This window comes from Tilletiaria anomala, assembly GCF_000711695.1.
Source record: "Tilletiaria anomala UBC 951 chromosome Unknown K437scaffold_85, whole genome shotgun sequence".
Lineage (NCBI taxonomy): Eukaryota > Fungi > Basidiomycota > Exobasidiomycetes > Georgefischeriales > Tilletiariaceae > Tilletiaria > Tilletiaria anomala.
Window position 1 is genome coordinate 19,538 of NW_013546937.1, and position 23,781 is coordinate 43,318.

Below are 23,781 nucleotides of genomic sequence, written 5' to 3' on the forward strand. Positions count from 1 at the left end.
GCATCGTAAGCCGACAGCCCAGTCTATGCGGGTGCGGTGCGGTGCGGGGAAGGCGTCTGGCCGTCAAATGCTCAATTTGACTGATCAATCAAAGCAGGCATGTACGAGTGGCATGTCCGGGCCATGGCGTGACCAGCGAGAGCGAACGTCCTCACGCACAACCGATGATGCCGGCGTATACCTGACCTCTGCGCCGCCTCAGTGCGCATACAGCGTCGTCCTCCGTCCTGGTTGAACCAAGCCGAGTGGATGACATGTATGTGATTGGAATGCTAAATGGATTGATGGTTGATAGATTGTTGCAATCAAGCCAGGGCCCGCCGCTGGAGCCCTTGCCTCTCACACAACAGCAGGTGAGCGCGGCGCCACAGCAGTGCGCTCGGTTTGAGTTGTGGGCGCACGGGGCGCACACCTTAACACCAAAGCGCGACTTTAGCTAGGAGAAAAGCCAAACCTGCTTGTGATGCGTACAAGAGGAGACAACAGCAGGCGCAGGCGCTACTTACACGCGCAGTCGGTAGCCCACAGAAGAGGCATGCAAGCTGGTCTTGCTCTCATCCAAAACGGCGACAGAAAGGAGAAATGGCGGTGCACAGCTCGATCGCGTCTAAGTTCTCCCTCTCCTGCGCCGCGCTGCTGACAGGCAAGCAGCCATGGCTAGAGGGGGCGAACAAGTACTACTACAGCAGCGATGACGGCACCGCCGCTGATCCACATGGTCCGGCGCAGGAAAAGCATGAGCCAGCAGGCGCTATGTCATCGTCTTCCTCTTTTACGCCAGGGAGCAGCGCAAATGCACTGCTCGCCAAGCGCCGAGAAAGGTGGTTCGCCGATTTGCTTTGCCTCCCCGTCGAACCGTCGGCTTTAAGGGAGCCGCTGACCGCCACGGTTCCCATCCGAGTGCTTCTCGATGAAGAGCCTGGCAGCAAAGGCGAACAGATCAGAACAAACATCCGGCATCTCTGGCAGTACTCGCTGAAGGCGTGGAACGATCGAGATGAGGCTCGTCATCACAATGCGCTGCAGGTGAGTGATGTGGATGCATGTGTCATCCCTAGTTGCCAGCTTACGAGTCACTTTTGTGCACCGAAGATCCTTGTCTATCTCTCGGACATAGTCTTGTCCAAATCGCTGTCGGCACTCTCCATCATCTCGATCCTCTGCTCCAGCGTGACGAATGCCGATGCTGACCTCCTCGCTTTGGTCGAGACCATTCGGCTGTCCCTGCAGCGATGCTGCCCTCGTTCATCCCCAAAATTCATCTCGGACGGAAGCGACACGGACGAACGACGTGCCGAATTGTTACTTACGCTCAAACTGATCATTGTCTGGACCGCCAGAGCGGGTCAAACGAGCCTGTCCAGTGCCTTTTTCCGCAGAGACCTCTTTCCCTCTCTGTCCGCTGTTCTCTCCGCCGTCAGTACCTCTACCTTCGAGCCTAACACACTGAAGCCAGGTAGAGAGAATGGAGCCGAGTACATTACTCCATCGCCGCCGTGGCTGCGCGAAGTCAAAATTAAAACGTCGCTCTGTCTCACGCTGCTATGCACCAGCTCCCTGCCGCTCACAAGGCGATTGGGTGAGATCGAATACGACGCCGTCTTTTCCGGGAATCCTTACGCGCGTCGCCTAGCCGACTGGGTCGACGTGGCAAGCATGTCGGCTGGTATCTGTGAGGCATCTGCCGAAGTGTGGGAACAGGGTGTCATTGCTGCATATGAGCAGCGCGGCGAGCAGGAAACGCAGCATGCAAGCGGCCTGAGCAGCTTGTGGGGTCTTGGGGCGATTTTTAGCAGGCAGAGCAACGTTCCGGCTGTCGACGGAGTTCCAGCAGGGAAAAGTAACGGGAGAGCTTGTGAGACGAAAACTTTGTAGGTGTTGTAAACAAGGCATCTTCCTTAGGCGGGCGAGGCGAACTGACTGACTGGCATACCTATTTGCGTACAGACCGGCTCCCAGTGTCTGCACGCTGTTGCCCATTCTTCTTCTGAGCCACCTGAACGGCGCTTTTGTCGGCGCCCTCACAAACGGCAAAGCAGACGGCGGTTTAGCCTCTGCATCCACCGGAGGCGTGCCCACTCTGCCGTCTATCGCTCCGCATCTCTCGCTGCTCAGCATGTCGACCTTTCTGCATGCGAACGCAGCGGCCGATGCGCGCTCCGCAGCATGCGCACGCCTCTCACTTGCCACGCTGCTTTCCCTCGTTCAGTGCGCGCGAGCCGAGTCGCTCCTGCGGCCGCTAGAGACCCACGAGCTGCAGCGCATGCGCATCTGCCTGCACCGACACACGGGCGGTATCGTGCCTGCCAGCTCAATGGCCCTGGCCACTAGCATATTCAAGCGTGCGGTCGCCGCGCCGCCGCAGACGAGCATGCACTACATCCTGCTGAACGCCAGCATCTTTCTGCGCAACAATCTCAGCAGGCGGCTCAACGGGGAGGGGTATCTCCTGGCTCTGCGCCTCGTCTCGCACGCGCTCGCGCTGTTGGCCACCACGCGCACGATGCTCGATCTAGACTGGTCCGCGCACTGGCATGCGCTGCTGTCCTTCGCATCCTTCCTCGCATCTAGAATTGGCGAGCTCGAGGCGCAGTACCAAGATGCGGCGCGGCGGGCAGGAAAGCAGCTGCTGTGCACTCTCAGCGCCGCACTACTCGAATCCGATCGGTTCCTCCCTTCGCCCAAGGAGGTGCATCAGTTGATCTACGAGGTGGTTCGCTCGGGCGCCATGCTGCGGAGGCTCGCTGCAGCGCTGGTACCCCATTTGGTCGCCGGCTCCTCGCCTACTGATGCACGCGCGCCTCCATCTTCTGCTGGGGAGACGAATTCCGACAGCGGTCCATTGACGCCGATGCCGGTGACCCCGACTCCGCATAGCGCCGCGTCCTTTCTCTCCTTCACCGATTTCTTAGCGTCGAGCCCGCCTTTGCCGCAAAAAGCATACGTCGAGCTGCCCGGTTGGAAGGTGCTAGAGTTGGTTATTAAGACCGTAGAGGCCAAATTGCAGCAGCAAGGAGATGCGAACAGCAGCGCCGTAGGACCTGCGGACCCTCCTGTCGCGTCCGGGTTGAGCGTCAAGACTGTGCTCTCGGCGATTGCTAAGCTCAATCTGGATGTCTTGCTTGCTGGTGCCAGCGTCGAGGAACTCCGGGTGGAGGATGGCAGCGGGCGCCGACTGGCCGGTATGGATGCGGACAAATCGGGCAGGCGGACAGGCCGTTATTATGGCGGCGGAAGCAATGGAGACGTTAGCACAGGCAGTCAGCACAATGAATACCTGTCGGCCAATAGTAGCGCTGCGCCGAGTCGCACTGCTTCACCAGCTCCAAGCTTTGGTGATGGGTATGCCAGCGCCGGCTCGGGCGGCAACAGCAGCGGGGCGCATACTGGCTTACTCGCTGTGGTCAAGCTTTGCGCTGCTGATGCACTAACACTGTAATAGGGGTATATGCTTGCAATCTATGTACATGATTGGAGTGTATAGGCTCGGTCTGTATGTGCGTGCGCACCGTCTGTCATTTCCACATTATCTGATATGGTATATTGGCAGCTTATTGATCTCGCAGCTGCATCAACACGGGCGCACGCCCACCTTGCCACCGTGCACTAGGATGTCAACGCACTGGCGCCATTGGACAAACCAACTGTAGCCTTTATAATGCTGTATGCCGAGCTCGTGGGATGGCAGCGTAACGTGGTACTTGAGCGCTTTAAGAGGGGAGACGAAAGGGAGGAGCAGACAATGGAGGTGCAGGTGATCGACAGATCGAAAAGGTGGAATCTGTGAGCAGGTGAGGCGTGGTTGGTGGTCAGCCAAGGCCAATAAAGAGGAAATGGGGGTTCCCAGGAGGGTGATGAGCACGCACATGGAAGCCGAAGCGTCTAGCCCCTGGTATTCCGACTTCATCCGCATATCGTTCCTGTCCAGGCCTCATCTTCGCACGTGTCTCTATCGAGGCACATCCTGCTCCCTTGTCCGTATCATGTTGCAATTCTCTCGCGGCAATATCGATTGCCAGTTGCCCAAAGGCATGCATCTGCTTGATCAGCTTGGCATCATCGTCGTTGCCGTCTCCTTTTCCTTCCCCTTGTCTCCTGCTGCGGAGGGTCTTGACGTTGGCAATGTGCACTCGAGGGACGACAAGCAGGTGTACCCGTGCGGCGGGCGAGCGATCGTAAAAGGCGATGAACGAGTTGTCTTCGTGGACGATGCGGAAGCCGCCGGCGCGTGTGGGGTTGCAGAAGATGCAGTTGGCTGATGCTGGTAGTGGGATTGGGGGGTCGGCTACCTTTGCAAGAGGGCTGTATAAACCATGAGGGCGGGAGCGCGAGTGCTCAGGAGAGAGGCCGAGGCATGAGAGGAGCAGGTCAGGCGGGGAGACCATTCTCTCGTCCGTGACGGGCGTTTAAGAGCATCGATCGATGGGTTCCCAGCTCAGGAGATCGGAGGGCTGGAAGAGCAGGCCGGGTAAATGCGAAAACACGTCGCAAGTTGCAGCATGGAGGACACTGTCCCTGGGGTAACAACGAACAACCCTACCACCTACAGGTTGACAAGCATCCATCTAATCAACATAAAGCACGTAACTATCAAAAGCTCGCTCCAACACCAGTCTATCAGTCTATAGTCGGTGGATGGTGTACTCTTGTCAATTGTTTATAGCGTGTTCAAAGATGCTCGTTCGGTGCAAATGAACGATGTTCATAGTGCGCTGGGCGGGCATCGGGGAATCACTCCGCCAAACGAGTTATTACGAGGTTTGGTGACCCTGCAAGGAGTGCACTGTTTGGTTCTATGGACCTGACACCGAGATGCAGCCTGCATCGTTTGACAATGGCTCATACAAGTTGAACTTCATGGCATTGACAAAGCAGGAAGCTCACAGCCTTCTTGCCATTGCACCCACTTGGCGCGCAACTGTACGTGTCGTGCCTGTGGCGCTTGACTCCTACCTTTGCCTCCTTTCTCGCCGGCTGGCGTAGGATCGAGCACCGTGACTCGACCAAACGGTAAACGTCCGTGGCCTTGATATCGTAGAGTTCTTTTACTCAATTCTCAAACTGTGAAGCGCGAAAAGCTGCCGTGGATTCAAGCCTCACAGATCAGTCCGCGGTCTTTCCTCCCGGCAGGTAGCTACAAGCTAGAATCATGGGCGACGCAAATGGGCTTGCAGGCGCAAACAGCGCAGCCGGTGCTTTGCCATCCTCGTCCTCTGTCGCGTCGAGCTCGACGGCAACATCAGCATACAAATCGACTAATCCGTTTGCAGCGCTTATAGAACAAGAGTCAGGTGGTCTGCAAGTTGCAGCTCCGCAGTCATCGTCGAGCGCTAGTACAGACGCAGCGGTCGCCAGCGAGGCCGCAAACTCGCACATGCACAGCTCATCTCGACATCAAGCAGCACACGACCCATTCGAGCTGGCTGAGCTGGAAGCAAGCCTTCCGGCTTACAATACAGGAAATAAAGGCACGAATGGTCAACATGCGAATACAGAAGAGTATGGAAGGCCCGCCGAAGAGATCGCTCAGCCAGAATCTGATTCCGATTCTGGCTCGAACCATGGTGATGATCCCGGTCCGGATGTTCATGTTGTGACAGAGCCGCTGCCTACCAATGCTCAGCCCATAGCAAACATCGAACACCCTTCCCTTAATCCAGCTAGGTCACCTCCGGCGGCTCCTTCATCATCTCAATTCAACAAGGAGCCTTCATTGACTGCTTCCACATCTCTTGCTGCAATTCCAGTAACGACATCATATTCAACGGCCTCTAGTTCTTCAGAACAGCCAAGAGTACCAGCGACCAGATACGCACCGCCATCAGGTCCACCGCCAGATAGAGGACCGGAGCGAAGCTTCGCGCCACCGTCAGGTTCGCCGCCAAACTTAGCACCGCCTCAGCATCCAGCCATTGCTGTGGGAAGCTCTAGCAGCACCAGTAGCGGCAATAGCAGCCATGACCGCAGTGGTAATAGCGCCAGCTCGGCGGTCCCCTTACTGCCCAACTATCATCCTAGCGCAATTCCGACACCAGGACAGCCGCTGCTTCTTCAAGGGCGTCTTCTGCTCTACCCGCCGCGCCTGTCCCCGTGCTCGAAATGCCGCGGGACGGGCTACAAGCGCGCAGACGTCTTGAATCCGTGCGTGAGGTGCTGGGATAGGTACGGTCGATCCTTCCAGAGCATTTTGGACGGTAGGATCGACATAAGACAGTATTCGCTGCAGGCGCCATTGCCAGTCTTAGCCCATCATAACAGCCACCATCACCATCCCCACCACAATCACCATGGCGGAGGCGACTATCCGGGAGCGATGTCCAATGCAAGCAGCCTTCCCCAATTTCAACCCCTGCCTCATCATGGGCAGCAACAATTCTCGCCACCGTCGCACCCACCGCCACATCCCCGTCTTGACCCTCCGCAAGTGACACGCACGTCAGAAGCAGAGGCAGACGAACCGGACGGCGAGGCGCCGCCTTCGTACGAGGCAGTCGTTACGACCCATCCGAACCAAACGTTACCACCACAGAGAGTGGGAGAGGCCAACCGACCTCAGCAGGGCCAACAAATGGGGCAAGGGCATTTCAGACCCTCAGATGGAGGGGCAGCGCATCTGGTACCGCCGGGTCAGTCCCTCTATCATTACCCTTATTCACAGCAGCACGCGTACGCACAACAATCATTCCCGCTTCACACAGGCCCTCCCGGTTCCCTGCCATACGCACCATACCCGCACCAAGGCTTCCCGCCGCAGCAGTCACACCCGCACTTGCACCACGGCAGCTTTGCCAATGTCCATGTCACAGGCCCTGGCCGGTATCCACCGCCTGGTGCACTGGTACTACAACCAGGCGATCCGCGAATCGGTGGGCGGCTATGTTTTCACTGCGATGGCACAGGGACAATTGAGGGGCTATTCTTCGGCGATGACATTTGCGAGCGGTGTCAAGGCGTTGGTAGATTGTTTGCGCCTTGATGTTGCTCGGCAGCAGGGTCAGTGCATAGAACGAGGGTTTCTTTTCAGCGACAGAATCCTGCTCCTCAATGCTACCATCTCTTGCTTCTGCTTAAAAATACATGCAAATGCGAGTGTGTGGGTTTGGAATGAGCCGTCTGCTTTCGAGTGCTACCTGGCACTGTGGGATGAGTTCGGGCGCGCGCCCAGGATGGAAGAGAAGCGAACTATACGCGTGGACAGGGAAAAGGGTGGGGAACGAGCAGGATAAATGCTAAACATGGAAGTAGGTTTCCACAATTGAAGCGGTAGAAATTTCCTGTTGTTGAAAGTGGTATTTGTTGGAGTTATGCTGACTATCGCCCTTGTGGCACTCCTCTAGAAGGGTATATTTTTGCGGCGTTGAGCTCGGATAGATTCCCTGCAATGCAACGCACAGCATACATTCTGTGAGTGTGCCTTTGATGATTTCGGAGAGCCATGCTTTTTGAGGTAGTCGTCGATCACCGCGGCGGAGGCAAGGCCACTCCATGCATCCGTATGTAATCGTCGCTGCGCTTCGTTAGGTCCTTGATGAGCTCCGACACGTCATGCAGCACGCGCATTCGCTCTTCATGCGCGACCCCGTCTTTGCTGGCAGTCGCTCGAGTGGACGAAGATCTCGTCGCTACTGATGAGGACGCCTGCCCGCGCTGGCCCCGTGGGGGCAGTGGCACGCGCGGAGGAGGACGCTGCACGCGGTTGCTGGGGTTCATCGAGGAATGAGCTTGTAAAGATGCGCTTGGAGGGCATGCATTCTCTGATAAGGAATGTGTGACTGATGCTGAGCGGCTGTGGTCGCCTGCCAACGCTGAGGTGTCTGCGCTAGGCGATTGAGACTGCGCGACAAAGCGGCGTAGTGTTTCCAGCGCAGCCCGCACTTCATCGTAGCGATCAGCCGGGTTTTCAACATAGGACCCCCGATATGGCAGGTTGCCGGAGACTGTGTCGATCCTGGCCCGCAGGCTGGTGTCATGCCCGCTTCGCCGACCTGCCTCGCGGTATTGGCTGAGCGTCGATACAGGTCGTGCAGCTGACGCCTGATGTAAGCCCAAATTGCGGATGTCAAGCTGCGAGAGACCATAGCTGGCGCCAGACCCGCCAGTAGGCATTGATACCATGGACAAGGGTCTTGAGCGAGGCCATGTGGTGGCACGGGCCCCTAATGATGATGATGACTGCGGACAATCACTAACACGCTGCGACACACTCCGCCTTGGCTGTGACGACTGTTGCTCTGGCAGAATGTCGTACGCACTGGCGGAAGGAGATGACAAGGGTGTTTTGACGCCAGAGTTACATCGCTGGTTGAGCGTAATGGATTCGTCAAAAAGCCACGAGTCATAAGCCGTCGATGCAGACCTGCAATCAAAACTGCTGCCTAGACGTGATGTGTCGGTAGGGTAGGATGAAGTGCCGCCAGATAATGAACCTCTCTGCATCCCCGAATCGTCAAGGGCATCCTCGCTGGCTTGCATGCGCTGTGAACCACCTCTGGGGGACTTGCCCCGTCGCCATCCACCTGCATTTAATTCGTAAGAAGTCTCGACTTGGCCAGGAGGATCTATGCCTGGAAAAGAGGAAGAAGAGGGGAGGCCGTGAAGGGATTGAACCGGGCTCCGTCGCCTTGTGAGGGCGAGATGCGAAAATAGAGAATGCTGTGAAGAGGTAGCGTTCTGACTTCTCATTCCCATTGCAGCACGAGCAGACAAGGAAGCCGTCGGAGCTATGCTACCCCCAGTATGGTCTCGGCGCAAGGGTCGTCGGCGCGGTCCCACTGCTGCATCTGACGGAGAGAATGATTGCCCCGGTGTTGTACTGGGGTGCAGAATGGCATTGCAATTATCTGGTTGCGAAATGCACAATTCTGAAAGCATCAAAGTTGGATTCGTTGTCGACTCGGAGGCGGCCTCTTCTGTACACCCCTGGAAGCGTGGACCGACCGCTTGCTGTTGAAGTTGCAAACGCAAGATTTCACTATCTGGAGTCAATTGCTGAGAGATAACCGATGGCGAAAGGGAAGCCTCGGATGAATGGGTACCAGGACTTCCGACGTCTTTTTCCAAGTCCATGTCGGTATCACTCGAAACCGAGAGGCTGCTTTGAGTGCGCGGCCTAAAGGATGACCACCGATCCTGAGCATGTGTGAGGTCTGGCTGACCGGTTTCCAGAACTTCACCGCTAGAAGTACCTGCGAATGTCATCGGGCGGCGTCGATGGGATGCTCTGTGAACATTACGCTGCAAGTTCCCCGGCGGACTCTGCAATTGCGACCCTGACTGAAATTGCCTGCGGTCGAAGGGGAAGCTGAAGTTGGGTAATGCAAGATTGGCGCTCTGAAGGATTCCAGATCACCTGTTAGTATTCCATTAGCTTTTATGAAGCTTTGCGTTAGGATCTATGTTTGGCCGTGCTCACCCTCTGTGACGTATCAAGATCTCCTATGGACTCGAGCAGCGCAGTCATACCTTCTTGTGATATGCTGGCGAGCCACGCGGCTTCGCTCACGATTGTAGGACTTGAATCTTGCAAGGGAAATGTGGGTACAGCCTGGCTTTGCTTGAGGGGTGCGAAAGTGGCGAAAGAATTGCTGGAGCTTGCTTGACCTAGCCAAGAAGAGTACGGGTGGTCATTTTCAAGCAGTTGAACTAGCGGCGACAGATCTTCCTGTGGTGCATCGTGTTGGAACAAAGCTGGCGTCAAAAGCAAATGCGGTAGCTCGCCATCCTGAGATACCCGGTCGGACAACCCCTGACCCGGGCTCGGAAACATGGCTCGCTGTGCCTTCGCTGAGTATCAGCGTTGTTCCGCGTCAAGAAGCACACGCATCTTTCGATATCAAACAGCTTGCCCAACTTGCCGCCTTCGCGAGACTATATGCCGCTCTTTCGAAAGGTTGGCTATGATGCACTCCTAACTTTTTGACTGATTGACCCCGGCCCTAACTTCTCAGACGCGGCGATGAGCTGATCGAGCTACTCTGGTGGTGAGAGTGTAATAGCTGATGGAAGTCTATAGCAGAGAACGCAGCCGGTACTGTAACGGCATGTGCAATCATGTGTCACCTCGTAATGCCTCGGCTGCACGAGTCATAATCATTACGAGGACAACATGGTAGTCAATTTACACATGCAGACCCCTTTGTTGATGGTGATTGCTCACATATGCTCGCAAAGGCAAACGTGAGCTTTCAACTTAGTAGGTGGAAGTACCGCATGCAGCGATGCAAATGCGGATATGTACTCACATCACGCACAACCTTATTCGTTATTGCGTTGTGAAAGGACGGACAGGAGCACGTGCCCTCACATTCAGATTTGCTGTGGCATGGGCTCCACTTTCAGCATACACAGGAGGGTCTCCTTCTCACCCCATCACTCATGCTCAACTGTGGTATATGCACTTACATGTTCCTCAGACATCTATGAATCTAGCTATTATCCCCTGTCTTCATAAAGTGCATCTGCGCCTCTAGGGATGGGTCTACTGTGAAAGCCGACGGTCGCAACAATCGCACTTCATAGGCGCAGTCGCAATTCGCAATCGTGAAATGAATATGTTGGTCATCTAGGTGTGTACGAGTATGTTTAGACGGTGTGTACACTGTACACGGTCAGCGACAGAAGATGTCATTCGCTCCAATCTTTGCAGATGAAGCGATGGGACGAGTGTTAGAGAGTGGTACGCCATACGCCTTCGTTTTCTGGCCTGCCCGCTGCCTGCAATTGCGCGCCAACACCACAAATCGCCATTGTCCCGATCTAGTGTCAGAGGTCACTGGTGCGTCTTTTCTCCTGGATCCAAAAAGATCTGAAAAGATCTGTGCCAGGCCCGCAAAAATCCAGCAATGCGCACTGGACCCTGGTGACGAAAGTTCCCTCTTGGCCCTTGTGGCTGGGCTGGCTTAGGCAACAGACTGGCGAAACAGACCATAGTGGTCTTGGGCAGCCCTAGACACGTCCTGGGCGTTGTTTTCCTTAGACCGCGGCTATCAGCATTCTCGCTCTTTAGGGCCCGCCACCCCGCCAGTGAGTCCGCCAAGTCCCCCTCCCCCACGCCGGATCCTCACTTCTTCCATCTAGCAAGCAGCGCTTGCGGCTAGAGGGAAGGCTGGGAAGGGCTGCGCCTGAAGTATTTCAGTCTCTTATGCGTACAAGCTGCTGTCTATTTCAGAGCAAGTGCATCTCGGCATGATCACTTTACTCACCGACTAGCGAATGAAGACACCTCTGGGCAGGGGCGAGTTACTTGCGATTGTCTGCGGCTAAGATGCCTGTATTGCACATCGTCTCAAGAAGACTAAGCCCGGTTCTTCGTGCTCACAGCGGCATAGAGCTACGAATGCTAAGTGGGATTTGCTGACGAGAAAAGAGAATTATGTATGCAAGTGCGATACGAGTGCGGTGGGGTGGCCCATCTGGAGCGCACGGGCCGCCGCTCTGCCTGTTCTGAACTTTGCGAGCATTCGGCCAAGTCGCGACGAGAGGTCATGGCGCATGCTGAGGAGAGCCTGGATGAGCGGGCTACTGGAGGCACGCTCGCTTGGGCATCTGGAATCTGGAACATCTTGTCGGCGCCTTGGTTGTTGTCTGCTGATGGGTGCTGCCGTTCGCTGAAGGGAGGGCTAGTGAGTGTCAGTTGTCAGCTGCCCATGTAAGCTTGATTGATGCATATCAGCTGCCAGATGTCAGATATTCTCATAACATATTTACTACTTGATGCTCGCATTAAACAGTTTCCCCGCAAGCATCCGCCAACACACCTACCAGGCTCTAGCACCCCCTTGCTCTCCTCGCACCTACGTCCAATTTGAATGGTATGGGAGTTGCGACGAATGTGCAGAATACGATACAGGCGAGCAAAGACTTATGTACAGACTGATGATGCGACATTGGGATATTGCTTATTTTCCGAATACATATATTCTCTTTCGAGACTCCCAGCGATCTGGTCCTTTTGTTCGTTTATTTTGTTTGTCGTTGACTTATGAACAAAAAAGCCCCACGGACGGGAGCTCGGCTCTCGGCGACGCCCGGCTGCCCGCGGTACCCTTGCAGTAACGTGTGTAGTTTGTACATGATGCGCCTGATTCTGAAACCAGAATGACCCACCACAGCGGAAAGAGGCGAAAAGTGTGGAGTGCGGGGAACATATTGAAGCAAGAGTGACAATGGGCCAGCATCTAGATTCATTCGACTTTCTACAAATAGGAAACCACTTTGAAAAAAGAACTACTTTATGGGAACTTTTTGGTCATTGGTTCAAAACGTTGACATTCCTCAATTTGGGCTGGGGGATACTTCGGCGGTGGCAGCGAACTTCCCCTCTCGTTCATGCCGGCCCTCGACCCGTTCATCACAGATGTCTCTAATCGGGCTTCTTGAAGCGGCACTAGAAAGTATCGAAAACTGAAGACTCAGTCATAGGAAGGCAAGGGCGCACCCTAACGTGGGCGGAGACGCGGTCACGAAGCCATGTCATTGCGAGCGCCTCTCCTACGTGTGACAGCGGTAAACAGTCTGTGGCACGTATTTGCGTGTCGTACAAGGGCTGGCAACATAAGATGCTGATGATTCGTCGTTAACCTTCCCTTGACGATTGCGACCTACGGAAGAGGTAGATGAAGATTGCAACGACATTACCTCCCAGAGTACCAGCTAAAGCTCCTAGGACGCAAGGTGTCGGCCAGGCCTGAGGAGCATTGCATGAAATGGTGGAGGAAATATGGTCATGTGTCAGTGCTTCGCATGCAGTGTAGAGCTCGCATGGCTTGTTCACCTGCCAGGGACGGTTCCAGTCGAGTGCGAGTGCTGCAGACGAAAGCCAGGCTCCGAACAATGGCCCCACCGTAATGACGAGCAGCACTTTTTCCCTTGCGTTTGCCGGCCTGTAATATGAAAGAACGAAAGGCGTGAGCGATGGGTGACGTTGCATTTTGGGAGAGCGACATGCGCACCAGGACGAGAAAATGCGCAGCCAGCTTTTGAAGTCCTCTCCGAGAATGTGCAGCGGTGCATACAAACCCAGAAGCGTTAGATGTGCAGCCAGCGTCAGTGTTGGTGTATATTGACTGTGATAAAAAAAGAGGCGATTAGTAGTGCAATCCACTGCTTCGGACAAACCCTGCATGTAACTTACCCATTGACCGGTGCGCCGAAGAGCATGAGCAGCAGGAAACACAGCACAAGAGGTATGGGCAACGCGGTCGTCGTCAACACGAGACTCTGCAGTAGCAAAATGAGGAGTTTGAATGTCTCGCTACATCGGTCGCGACTTTCAGGAGACGCACCTCGGCTTGCTTCATAAGTCCCTGCTTCTTCTTGAGCTCCGTGATGCTCTCTCGCTTTTCAATTTTCTGGCCCACCTCCCACCACCATCGGAGTCTGCTAACGACCCAGCTCTGAATGACGAACACGCCTTTGAGTGCCTGGGTCATTTTTTGCGTCACCGCGGTGGGATCATGCTGATCTGGGGGGTTGAGCATGTCGTAAATACCCGAGTACAACGTCGGCCTGGGTCGGTCCAGAGAGCGCGAAAAGATGCCTTGCGGGATGTAGAGGACTGCAAGGACGAGGAGAGATGCCTGCAACAGGAGCAGCACCACGAGCTGGAAGGTATGGGCCGGCGCGCTCGGCACCTCTGTCACTTGCGCTGCGGCACCTGCCCTGCCAGCAGCAGTGGTGCCACCTCGAGCGCCTTTTCGAGGCATGTCTGGCAACCACTGAAAGTGCACGAAATACAGCCGACTTGGGAATGTGGCACCCTCTGTGTCATGAGCTGGAATATCAAAGGGAGTGCAGTTGGAGTCAACACCACAACCATGCTTGTGCTCAGAGCGAAATCAGCCGTTGATCATCTTTCGAGTAGAAATCTGTGATCTCGCGTAGCCTAGTCAGGCGCCAGCCCGCCGAGTGCCGCACCAACTGCCTGTAGTGGTTCGCAGCGCACGGTCGCCGCACCCGGGTCCCGAGAGTCAAGAACTTTCCGTCTGAAATCTGAATTGGCTCGAGTTGGACTGGGGTTCCACCGTTCCCCAGGGTTCAAAGCCTCGACCGCTACACAACCTTCAACCCTACATGTGAGGGGCAACAACATGCCTATGGGACGAAGGCGCAGAGCTGCGCAAATTGTGGCTTGCTTCGCTATCAAAATCTCTAGCATGTGATATTTCTGACTGCCTTACCTCTCCAAACGCCATCACAGGCGACAGTTCGTCATCGCACAGCTGACAGCACTCGAGCACTGCACGCCCGTCCATGCCCGTCCCGATGACATGTGGCCAGGCATTTTCACCAGGAAGAACAGGATGGCGAATGAGTTTTACATCATCCGCTGTGCATTCCACAACATCCGGGGTCAGAATCAGACCGTCATTCTGCTAGACCGCGAGCGGCGAGCTTACGTCGGTCGCACCTTCTGCACTGGTCGTGAGCGGACATACATGATTGAAAGTGCGGACTGCCTTATCGAAACAGCACACACACTGTACAAGTGACCGCTTTAATAGTGTGTCGCGCAGGGCCACGCACGCCGCCACGTGCTCGAAAGCACGGTCCTCGCGTTAGTCTAGGACACGAATCCAGCGTCTGCTCTAGGGCAGGGGAAGAGAGACTTGAGTTGGCCCGGAAACCAGGCAAATGCTGGGCCCCGGAAACAAAAACTTCCCGGAGCCCCCCCGTGAAGGCATTCCAGGAAGCGACTGCTCGAACTCGAGCTCCGGTAGCCCCGGAAAACTTCAATGTGATCACTTCCATATTTTGGTAGTATAGGTAGATAATCGGTTGGATCAGCTTCCACTATGCCTCCAAAGCATGGATCTTTGGGTTTTCGGCTCCCGGGAACCCCCGGAGGGGCTGGGAGAGCGGTCGGCCATACACGGTGATTTCCCGGGCCCCCTTCCGGTTCCCCGGTAACATCCCGAGGGCAAGGGGCTCAGAAGTTGCAGGGAATCTGAGGTTTCTGACAGGGGCGCAGACAGTGTCGGGGCTGGCCAACTCAAGAAGGGACAGTGGCAGAGTTGCACGATGATCGTCAGTAGCCATGGCACCCAGGTGTTCGACTTGAGTTTCTGCGCCACTTGCTTCCCACGAAACATGGAATGTTTACAGCGTACTTTGTTCAGGTCGATACCTGGCTGGAAGAGGGCAAATGCGATTCGAGTTATACGCCTGCAAGCCATGGCGACGCTAGGGATTCATGTAATTCTGCGACTGTCGCTTCTCACGCTTCGAGTGTCCTGCATGCAGATGCCGGATTCCGGTCCCAGACTAACGCGAGGACTTTGCTTTCGAGCACGTGGCGGCGTGCGCGGCCCTGCGCGACACACTATTAAAGCGGTCACTTGTACAGTGCGTATTCTGTTCCGAAAGAGAGCAGTCCGCACTCTCAATGTATTTCCGATTGAGACTGGTGGAGATCTGTGGTTTCTACGCACGCTATGGCCTCCTGGAATGGGGCGTTGCGCTAGTGTATTGTTTGGCCAGTTGGCCATTGCCCACTAGACAGTGCATGGGCTTTGGAGCCTGAGGCTGAAGAAGTGGCGAGCCGCGAGATTCTTGGAAATACCAGCATTGGGAATCATGGAATCTGGCGCCGGGTACCTGACTATTGGCGTATCCTGCCTGATTCAGTGGATTTACCACTCACATCCATGTTTTTTTTTGATCTGGATGGCCAAACCCCTGCCGCATCTCTTGCCGCACTACCGGCGGCTCGAGGCAGACAATCTCGACTCACCGAGTCCCGCTTGGCCGCTTTGGTACGCGGCACGCGTCGGCACTTTTTGTTGAGTTGTCAGAGGTCGGAGAGTCGATGGGCAAAGACCGCAGGGGCAATCCTTTCGCGGCTGTTCGACAAACTCTCCATAGTCTCCGTCCATAAAGCAACCCGGCAACTTCCACCGTTCACCTTGCATCCGCTACACTCAGGTCTCAATTCAACACGCGGCGCTTCCTTTCGCTAGCAGCGGGCCTCACCGCCTCATAGTCACACGCACTCTCATCGTCGCACACTCACCCGTCGCTTCAACATGTCTAATCAAGGATACTACGGAGGTCCGCCTCAGCAAGGTAGTGGGTACGTGAGTTTGCCTCCGTAGTTTCTTGCGCGCGGGCTGTTTGTTTTACCTAGAGCGCAACACTTACTTTTCTTGGCCTTGCTTGGGATCGCAAAGTATCCCCCTCAGCAAGATGGCTACCCTCAGCAGGGAGGCTACCCGCAGCAAGGCTATGGTGGCCCACAGGGTGGGTGCCAGTACCCATTCATGGGGGCGGAAAGCATGTGGACTGAGACTCATGGTCATTGCTGTCCTCGTACGTGCAGGATACCCGCAAGGCCAGCAAATGGGTATGACCCCGCTCCAGCAAAAGCAAGCCTCGGCCAAGGACAAGCACGGATGCTGCGGTCCTTGTGCTGCTTGCTGTGTACGTCCGTGCGAGAGTCCTCCAAATGTCTAGGGCCCCACACCAGATCTGTGCTGACTTCTGACCATCACCTCAAACACCTCAGCTTGGAGCATGTGCATGCTGCTGCTTGTGAGTTGCAAAAGGCGCTTTGCGCTCAACCTTGAAACTGACATTCTGCGCTCTTTCTGTGACTGCTTGTGACTGACCTGCTTTTAGGGAAGACATTGTGCGTCCCTTTGCTTTTGAGCACACCACTTCGAATGCAGAGCTGATGATGTGCCCCTATCTTGTCTTGTCAGTGCTGCGCCGAGGTTGGTCACCGTGACGTATTTGGAAGGCGTCTAGTGACTTTCAGGTGATTGATGAAGACATGATTTTCTTTTATTTTCCCCTCCACAGATGCTCGACTGTCTCTTCTAAATCATATCAAAAACCGCATCATTTCATGCGATTCTCGACCTGGACTACTGCTCATGTACATTCAATCTTCTGTGATACATCGACATACATTCAACTGGAGTAGCCGCGCGTTAGCGAGCGCGCACGAAATACCAGTATGTTCAACAATATGATTGCTATCTTAAAAGTGCGTGAATTCGAGCTACTGCTCTCTTTGATATACTCATATCGCCGTTCCTTAGGTAAGCCCTGACGTACATGAGAAGGTAAGGCAAAAGCTTTGGAACCGGTCTATTGCTGCTTTGTCCTCTGTATGTCACCCGGATGAGCCATTGGATAAGCATACAAGCCTGTACTTTGAACACCTCGTATGGAGTTGGAGGCTAGAGCTAGTGCTGCGCTCTCCCCCTGCACCGTCGTTGGATGAGATACACCTTGCATTTGGCGCATCATTCGGGGCAAACCTGGAGGATGGTCCTCAAAACTGCCCCCTTGCACGGCGACAACTGGCATACATAGGAAGGATGCGTGAAGAATGCTGACAAGAGCAGCATTACAAATTCAAACCCGATAGCTGTTAATTGTGGCACCGTCGTAGCAAGATGTCGTCTCGTCAAAAACTACTTCACCCTCGTCGGTTCCCCGTCCGTGATGAGCGCGCATAAACTGGGGTTCGCCCCTAGTACTTTAATTTTTGAATATGAGTCACCCGCACATAGGGTGGGCAGAGGTTAGCTTGGCATTGTCGACCAGACTGATGCTCTTGGCGACTCTTGCTGCGCTGATCTCTACCCTCTAAATACACAGATTGGTTGGTGAACTACGATGAATGTGAAAGCGGAGCGATACAGATCATCAAATGAAAAAACGAGGGATTGATTCCATGAGCTATAAGGGCATCTTGAATCTGTATTTCAAGGTCGCCTGGCGCAGTTGGTAGCGCGTGAGATTCCAGCGATTCTTGTGATCAAACACGTAGAATTTGGTTCCTCAAGGTCATCCGTTCAAGTCGGGTGGCGATCATTTTTTTGGTGATCCTTTGGGCTTTTTTTTACATGAACACCACAAACTACATGCCGATCAAAACTTGCAGAGGCTCTTCGCAGGACGACACGTGCTAGTCGACTTGAAGAACTCGTCAACGCAAACGGATACGAGTCTAATTGCCTGCGTTGAGCAAGATGAGTTGTAATGTTGTAGACGCCGCCCGAAATATTTCTGAATGCAGGGTCTGCACGCCTGATCCCATGAGCCATGCGCCTCTCATACATTCGTGGCGTAAGTGGGCTCGTCCTTTCGAGGTACGAGGCTTAAGGCCGTGCCTGCAAGATGAACTTGTACTCTCGAGGACAAAAGGGCTGTTCGCCTCTATCGCAAAAACACTAGAGGGCGCAGTTCCCAATTCGCCTCATATTGTCAGGCCTGGTAGCACAAATGCCATGCAAACCAAGCGATTCTCAGAGCTGCGACTGTTGTCTTTCTAAATGCTCCGCCACGCTTGCTGATCATAGCATGAGATCAGACACAAGCCAAATTCAACATTTCGCTAGTTGGACGCAAGTTGCAAGTTCATGGGAGCCGATATGTACGAGACTAGATCCAATCATCGTCTGAGTCATCCATGTCAGCATCCGCAATCTCTTTTGCTAGCTCCCTCTCCCGTTCCCGCGCAGACGCAGCTTTGGCAAGTTCGGCCTTGTGGTAGTTGAGGGGATAGCGCATTGCCTACAGTAGTTATATAGGGGATGTTAGAATGAGCCTGCAAGCGCAACGTCTACCCAAATGGCTGCACGCACCTTAAGCGAGTCGTTATGCAGTTGCAAGCAGAAATTGATGCGCTGTTGAAACTGCACCTGTGGCTCGTTTGTCGCGTACACGTCCATCTTTTCCCTGCTCTCCATCCAGCCCTTTTCATGCTCAACTTTCGCCTCGATCACACCATCCCTAATCGCCTTGGCAACAATGTACTCTGCATCCTCCTCGCTCTCGAGGTGTAGCTTCTTTGTGATATCCTGGAGCGAGATGCGCGAGTAGGCCAGTGAGATCATGCGAATGCCAGTCTTAATGACATTGTGGCGCAGACGAAGGATGAGAGAGTAGGTCTTATCTTGGTGGAAAAGGCTCTCGTGACGCGACAGTGCCGACTGGAACAGATTCAGATCACCCACGCGGACAGCTGCGAAATAAACAAGCTCAGTGTTGGTGCTGTCACAGACGATGTCACAGGCTATTCAAGACGATACTCACCCTGAACAATCTCAAGGTAGGGCGCAAGTGGTTTCTTGAGCGCGTCGATGCGGAAAATGCTGCGGTCTGGAATATCGCCCATGAGAAGCTCGACGACGACAAAGAACTTGTGCGCAGACTGCAAAAACCCGGCGGCGCTTTGGTATGGCATGGACACGGCGCCAGCCGCCGCGCTCGCAGTGGTCGTCGTCGGTTGTGGGGCACGGCGGATAGCTTGTTGCAGATGCGAGTGCGCCTCGGTGTAGTTGAGCTGCACGGCACGGATGCGACCGACATAGTAGTCAAAGCGAGCGATCTGGCCATTGGAGGCCTGTGAACGCGGGAAGGGCGCGCGAGCAACCAGCTTGTCGGCTTGGTCGTAGAGGTTCGACTCTACGAGATAGCATCGTAGCAGCAGGTTGATGATCGTCGCGGTCGTCTCTGCCTCATGACGCAGGGACGCAGTCCGGTGTTGAGCGAGCAAAAAGCCGCGCTCGCCAGCCAGAGCTTCGCCTTTACCGTCCTTGAGCTTGAGAAGCTCGACGCCACGCCCGATATAGTAGATGACCTTGGCGCCGAGAAGGTCCAAGCTGCGGCGGTTTGCGGCGACGATGTTCGCGAACGTGGAGCGTGCCAACGCAAGGGAGTCAGGAAGTTTGCTCGAGTCGAGCAAATAGATGGTGACAAGCAAGCTCAGATAGGCTTCCAGCTCCTGCGTTGCTTCAGGGATCGGCTGATGGGGCTGCTCGAATGGCTTCTTTTCCTTTTCCGCTTTCTTCTTGGGTTCGGCCTTGTCCTTGCTATCTGACTTGCCGTCTTTATCCTTCTTGTCCGCCTTGATGTCAGGGTCTACCGCCATGGCATCTGCATCTGCTGCCTTGCTAGCAGGAGTAGTTGGGGGAGGCGGTACATATGGCTCGGGAAGGACGGACAGGAGTTGAGTAGCAAGAGGCGAGCCTGAGGAAAGTGCACGCCATGCTCGTGTCAATCGCGAGCGGGCTCATAAGATGCTCCAAGTACTCACCTGGCTGGAGACCCTCCTTGACTGCCGTGGCGAGAACATTCGAGTAGAGCGTGAGACGCTTGCGGGTGTAAGGCAGTGTGCGCAATATCCTTGCCGTGAAGCGAGGCTCCATGTGTGTGACGCTGCGCTCAATCAATGCGAGGTTCTGGCGGAGCAGGACGAGCAGCTGAACCTGAGGGGGCGTCGTCGGCGCGGCCTCGCTGGCCGCCTTTTCCGGCGCTTTCGCGTCCGCTGCCTTCATTTCGGTGTCTGCGGACATGCTTGATTCTTATGATGCTTCCCGCGTGGACCTCACAGGCTCGAATGAACCGAGAGGCGGACATCAACAAGGTGACGTTATTGGGCCCGAGCTCGTCGCTTGCGCGGGAATGGGAAGTATGGGGAGAGAGGCAGACACAAGAGACGCGTCACTCGATAACTCTCCAGACTCAGAGGATTCCGCGTTCCGCCCCACCTCGAAAGGCCCCTTCGCAAGCTTTCGCAGGCAGAACAAGAGCTTGCCTTACAGGGAGGATCGAGTACACATGCAGGCTGTACATCTGACAAACCATAGCACGACGGCACAAGACAAGATACAGTCTCAGTACAGCGGGAGCAGCTTAGGACTGGTCGAAGCGGACGAATTCATCTTTGGGCTTGGTGATTACATTGGAATTTTGGTTCGGATCATCAAGGTGTCAGAATGGGTCGCTATGCGGCAATGGTCAGCGGTGAGCAAGCTGACGGTGTCCCAAATTTCGCGAAAGCAGCCTTGCTGAAAGAATATATGAGATCCTGCGCACTTCTCAGGACCAGCCGGCTCTGGCAAATCGACGTTCTGCACAGCATTGATCACACATGCCCAGAGCATCGGCCGAAATGTCCATCTGTTCAACCTTGATCCGGCGGCGGAACGGTTCGAGTACGAGCCCAGCATCGATATCAAGGAGCTCATCACGCTGGAAGACGTCATGGAGGAGATGCGCTTGGGACCAAATGGAGGATTGATATATTGTTTCGAGTGCGTCCGCTACGGGCAGTGATACACGCTTCTCTCCGCCAAGCTGATCCCATTCCTTGCCAGATATCTGCTCGATAACCTCGACTGGCTCGAAGACCAACTAGGGCAATTCGACGACGACTACATCATCATCGACTGCCCGGGACAAATTGAACTCTACACGCACTTCCCCATCATGTCCCGGTTGATCAGCGTGTTGCAACAGCAATTCAACTTCCGAATATGCGCATGCTACCTGCTTGAGTCGCAGTTTATGGACGACAAGACAAAATATTTTGCTGGCGTGCTCAGCGCAATGAGCGCAATGATCAATCTCGAGGTTCCGCATCTCAACTTGATGAGCAAGATGGACCTCGTTGCCAAAGGCGAGACGGGTGATGCGATACAGACTGGGCGACGAAGAGAGATGGAGAGGTGCGCTGCTGCTGTCGGCTGCCGATGTCATCCCCTGGCGCTGACTACGGCTGAATTTCTGCTATTCAGATACTTCGACCCCGACCCGCTGCTGCTTGTTGACGAGGTGAATAGCAAGACAAACCCACGTTTCCATGCGCTGAATCAAGCAGTGGTGCAACTGATAGAGGATTTCAGCATGGTGTCTTTCATGCCGCTGGACGTGACGGACGAGGACAGCGTCGGCTCGGTCCTATCGCACATCGACAATGCGTTACAATACGGCGAGGATGAGGTAAGCATGTACTGTCCTGGGCTGTCGAATTGCGGCCTTGCTGACTATGCTGGACGCTCGCTCTGCTCCACTTTGCAGGAGCCGAAAGAACCAAAAGACATGGATATGGGAGACTTTGAAGAATAAGGATATTGATCGGTTCTATCAATTTTGCATTGCGATTGGGTAATGATACTTGTAGCATACAACGAATCCCCTGCGCGCTCGCGCTCATGGCACGACTCCGTACAACGCACCCTTGCATTACTCTCCATAGATTTCGCGGCGTATCGCGTCGATCGTCTGCTCGTCGAGGTCGGACCCAGACTGAACAGCCTGCACCGCCTCGCGCACGTGCGACTCGGAAGTGCTCCCACAGAGGACGGTCGCCTGTACACCTGCAATCCCCAACCCTTGAGAGACGTAGCGATAGACCACCTGCTCGGGAGTCAAGCCGAACTCGGCCGCCGCAGCCAGCACCGCTGTCGATTCGAGGAGAAACGGATTTCTGCAGTAAGGAGCAGAACCGCGGGAATTTACCCTTATAAGCCCTGGCGGCGCTTTGCAGGGAGCTAAGTTCGGTCGACTCACCCGGTCAATGTCCAGAAAGGCTGGTAGCGAATACCTTCGCCCGCAAATCCATCTTCGTCCAGCGGAAAGTCGTTGGGCGACAGCACGGGGCTAAGCGTCGGCAGGACAGATAGGTCATGACCCGTGCTGGCGTGCCATCGATTCTGCAGCACTGTTGGTTTGACGCGGGTCATCATACCTCGCAGGGCCGCCCAGATCCGGGGATCGTAGACGTTGCTGATGCCAATCTGACGTACTTGCCCGCTGAGCACCAGTTCCTCTAGGACGGCCCATGCTGCAGCCGTTTCTTCTAGCGAACGCAACGGGCTGTGCAGTAGGTATGAATCGATATATGGCTGCGGCTCGACATCGGTGGAGCTTGCGTTGAGCCCTTCTTTGGAACCTGACGCGGTCTCCCGTTTTTTGCCTTTCGCGTCGATTGTTACAGAGGGAGACAGGTTGAGGCTGTACAGGCTGTGTCGGAATGAGGCCCACACCTGCTCCGCGACCGGCGCTTGGGGATCATAAGGAATGAATCCAGTTGAGTCCTGCCCGTCGACAGAGGTGAACCTGTGCAACAAAAATGTTCAGGCTTGATACGAGCGACGCTGCTTCGCACACCCTAGATCTACGAACTTGGTCTGAATCCAAATATCCTCGCGCTTGAGGCCCAATTCGCGTCTAGCAAGCGCGATCCCCTCGCCTACTAGGTCCTCGCGATAATGCTTTCTCTGGCCAGCCGTGTCAACGCCACGGAATCCGGCGCGAAAAGCTTGCCGCACGAGCGACGCCGTGGCGTCTCCTTTCCATGCTGTACCGTAGAGAATCTTCGGCATGGACATGCTCGCGCGTGGGACTAGCGGCATGGTGGCCACTGGTGCTGGTGCTGCTACTGCTGTTGCAAGCGTGCTTGCGCCTGCGCCTGCGTCTGCATTCCCTGCGGTCAGCTCCCTAGCTGACGAGACAACTGCACTATTGTGCGCAGCGGCATCCGAGATGATGATCTGGCCACCCTCGCCCCCACCGCCGCTGCTTGTTGTCGAAACAAGAGGGCCGGACATGGACGGGTCAAATGTGCAGCTATCACAGCCGGCTGCGTGCGACTGTTGGAGAGGGCCGTGGGCTGTGAGGCTCGATTAAGTGGCTGTAGTCATATCTTAAATATGAAAAAGGACCTGCTGCAGATCTTCGCTGGTCTGCGCCCCTCCCGGACCCGTCTCTATTGCACCTCAAGCGGAGCTATCACTTGGTTGGTTGGCTACAACTCGGTGGGTAGGTAATAGACACGACTGACTGAATACTGAGAATCCTGATGAGAGCAACTTGGCCAAAAGCACGTCATGACGGTTCATGGCGTTTCTTCACTGCTGGGCACGCATGGCTCGAGCGCGTAACCCTGCGTGAGGGGTTCATCCTTCCTTTTTTAATGCATGTACACCCCGTGCACTTGCTGCGTCACATGCATCTCGCACGCCGTAAATCATCTGAATCTGACAA

General features: G+C 55.0%; 10 protein-coding genes and 1 non-coding gene across 11 annotated transcripts; 5 read left to right on the top strand and 6 right to left on the bottom strand.

The window, feature by feature from the left end:
• The first annotated feature begins 475 nt into the window (after window positions 1-475).
• K437DRAFT_258455 (uncharacterized protein) lies at window positions 476-3,463 on the top strand. The gene is made up of 3 exons (XM_013386092.1): window positions 476-1,026; window positions 1,093-1,871; window positions 1,948-3,463. Exons 1-3 carry the CDS (start codon window positions 583-585, stop codon window positions 3,437-3,439), a joined length of 2,715 nt encoding a protein of 904 aa, XP_013241546.1. The 5' UTR covers window positions 476-582; the 3' UTR covers window positions 3,440-3,463.
• On the bottom strand, window positions 3,442-4,602 carry K437DRAFT_275581 (uncharacterized protein). Its single transcript, XM_013386093.1, has 2 exons — window positions 3,867-4,602; window positions 3,442-3,781 (listed from the first exon to the last, which is right to left on the bottom strand). Exons 1-2 carry the CDS (start codon window positions 4,383-4,385, stop codon window positions 3,572-3,574), a joined length of 729 nt encoding a protein of 242 aa, XP_013241547.1. The 5' UTR covers window positions 4,386-4,602; the 3' UTR covers window positions 3,442-3,571.
• A 1,623-nt stretch (window positions 4,603-6,225) lies between these two features.
• On the top strand, window positions 6,226-7,389 carry K437DRAFT_181154 (uncharacterized protein). The gene is made up of 2 exons (XM_013386094.1): window positions 6,226-6,993; window positions 7,338-7,389. The coding sequence occupies exon 1, from the start codon at window positions 6,314-6,316 to the stop codon at window positions 6,974-6,976; it is 663 nt and encodes a 220-aa protein (XP_013241548.1). The 5' UTR covers window positions 6,226-6,313; the 3' UTR covers window positions 6,977-6,993; window positions 7,338-7,389.
• Window positions 7,218-9,991, bottom strand: K437DRAFT_181173 (uncharacterized protein). The gene is made up of 2 exons (XM_013386095.1): window positions 9,413-9,991; window positions 7,218-9,330 (listed from the first exon to the last, which is right to left on the bottom strand). Exons 1-2 carry the CDS (start codon window positions 9,764-9,766, stop codon window positions 7,459-7,461), a joined length of 2,226 nt encoding a protein of 741 aa, XP_013241549.1. The 5' UTR covers window positions 9,767-9,991; the 3' UTR covers window positions 7,218-7,458.
• Window positions 9,992-11,224: 1,233 nt separating this feature from the next.
• On the bottom strand, window positions 11,225-11,819 carry K437DRAFT_181222 (uncharacterized protein). The gene is made up of 2 exons (XM_013386096.1): window positions 11,761-11,819; window positions 11,225-11,606 (listed from the first exon to the last, which is right to left on the bottom strand). The coding sequence occupies exon 2, from the start codon at window positions 11,558-11,560 to the stop codon at window positions 11,339-11,341; it is 222 nt and encodes a 73-aa protein (XP_013241550.1). The 5' UTR covers window positions 11,561-11,606; window positions 11,761-11,819; the 3' UTR covers window positions 11,225-11,338.
• A 500-nt stretch (window positions 11,820-12,319) lies between these two features.
• K437DRAFT_258461 (uncharacterized protein) lies at window positions 12,320-13,948 on the bottom strand. Its single transcript, XM_013386097.1, has 5 exons — window positions 13,284-13,948; window positions 13,133-13,218; window positions 12,951-13,064; window positions 12,773-12,881; window positions 12,320-12,685 (listed from the first exon to the last, which is right to left on the bottom strand). The coding sequence occupies exons 1-5, from the start codon at window positions 13,701-13,703 to the stop codon at window positions 12,575-12,577; spliced, it is 840 nt and encodes a 279-aa protein (XP_013241551.1). The 5' UTR covers window positions 13,704-13,948; the 3' UTR covers window positions 12,320-12,574.
• A 1,936-nt stretch (window positions 13,949-15,884) lies between these two features.
• Window positions 15,885-16,716, top strand: K437DRAFT_258465 (uncharacterized protein). Its single transcript, XM_013386098.1, has one exon. It carries the CDS (start codon window positions 16,183-16,185, stop codon window positions 16,447-16,449), a length of 267 nt encoding a protein of 88 aa, XP_013241552.1. The 5' UTR covers window positions 15,885-16,182; the 3' UTR covers window positions 16,450-16,716.
• A 999-nt stretch (window positions 16,717-17,715) lies between these two features.
• On the top strand, window positions 17,716-17,820 carry K437DRAFT_t47. The gene has a single exon. It is a non-coding gene; the product is annotated as a tRNA-Trp (tRNA).
• Window positions 17,821-18,346: 526 nt separating this feature from the next.
• Window positions 18,347-20,397, bottom strand: K437DRAFT_275585 (uncharacterized protein). The gene is made up of 4 exons (XM_013386099.1): window positions 20,048-20,397; window positions 19,045-19,980; window positions 18,594-18,973; window positions 18,347-18,522 (listed from the first exon to the last, which is right to left on the bottom strand). The coding sequence occupies exons 1-4, from the start codon at window positions 20,304-20,306 to the stop codon at window positions 18,391-18,393; spliced, it is 1,707 nt and encodes a 568-aa protein (XP_013241553.1). The 5' UTR covers window positions 20,307-20,397; the 3' UTR covers window positions 18,347-18,390.
• Window positions 20,398-20,580: 183 nt separating this feature from the next.
• Window positions 20,581-21,959, top strand: K437DRAFT_249821 (uncharacterized protein). Its single transcript, XM_013386100.1, has 5 exons — window positions 20,581-20,757; window positions 20,837-21,047; window positions 21,111-21,461; window positions 21,531-21,735; window positions 21,814-21,959. The coding sequence occupies exons 1-5, from the start codon at window positions 20,730-20,732 to the stop codon at window positions 21,859-21,861; spliced, it is 843 nt and encodes a 280-aa protein (XP_013241554.1). The 5' UTR covers window positions 20,581-20,729; the 3' UTR covers window positions 21,862-21,959.
• On the bottom strand, window positions 21,874-23,578 carry K437DRAFT_258469 (Aldo/keto reductase). The gene is made up of 3 exons (XM_013386101.1): window positions 22,921-23,578; window positions 22,306-22,854; window positions 21,874-22,222 (listed from the first exon to the last, which is right to left on the bottom strand). The coding sequence occupies exons 1-3, from the start codon at window positions 23,343-23,345 to the stop codon at window positions 21,979-21,981; spliced, it is 1,218 nt and encodes a 405-aa protein (XP_013241555.1). The 5' UTR covers window positions 23,346-23,578; the 3' UTR covers window positions 21,874-21,978.
• Between the last annotated feature and the right edge of the window lie 203 nt (window positions 23,579-23,781).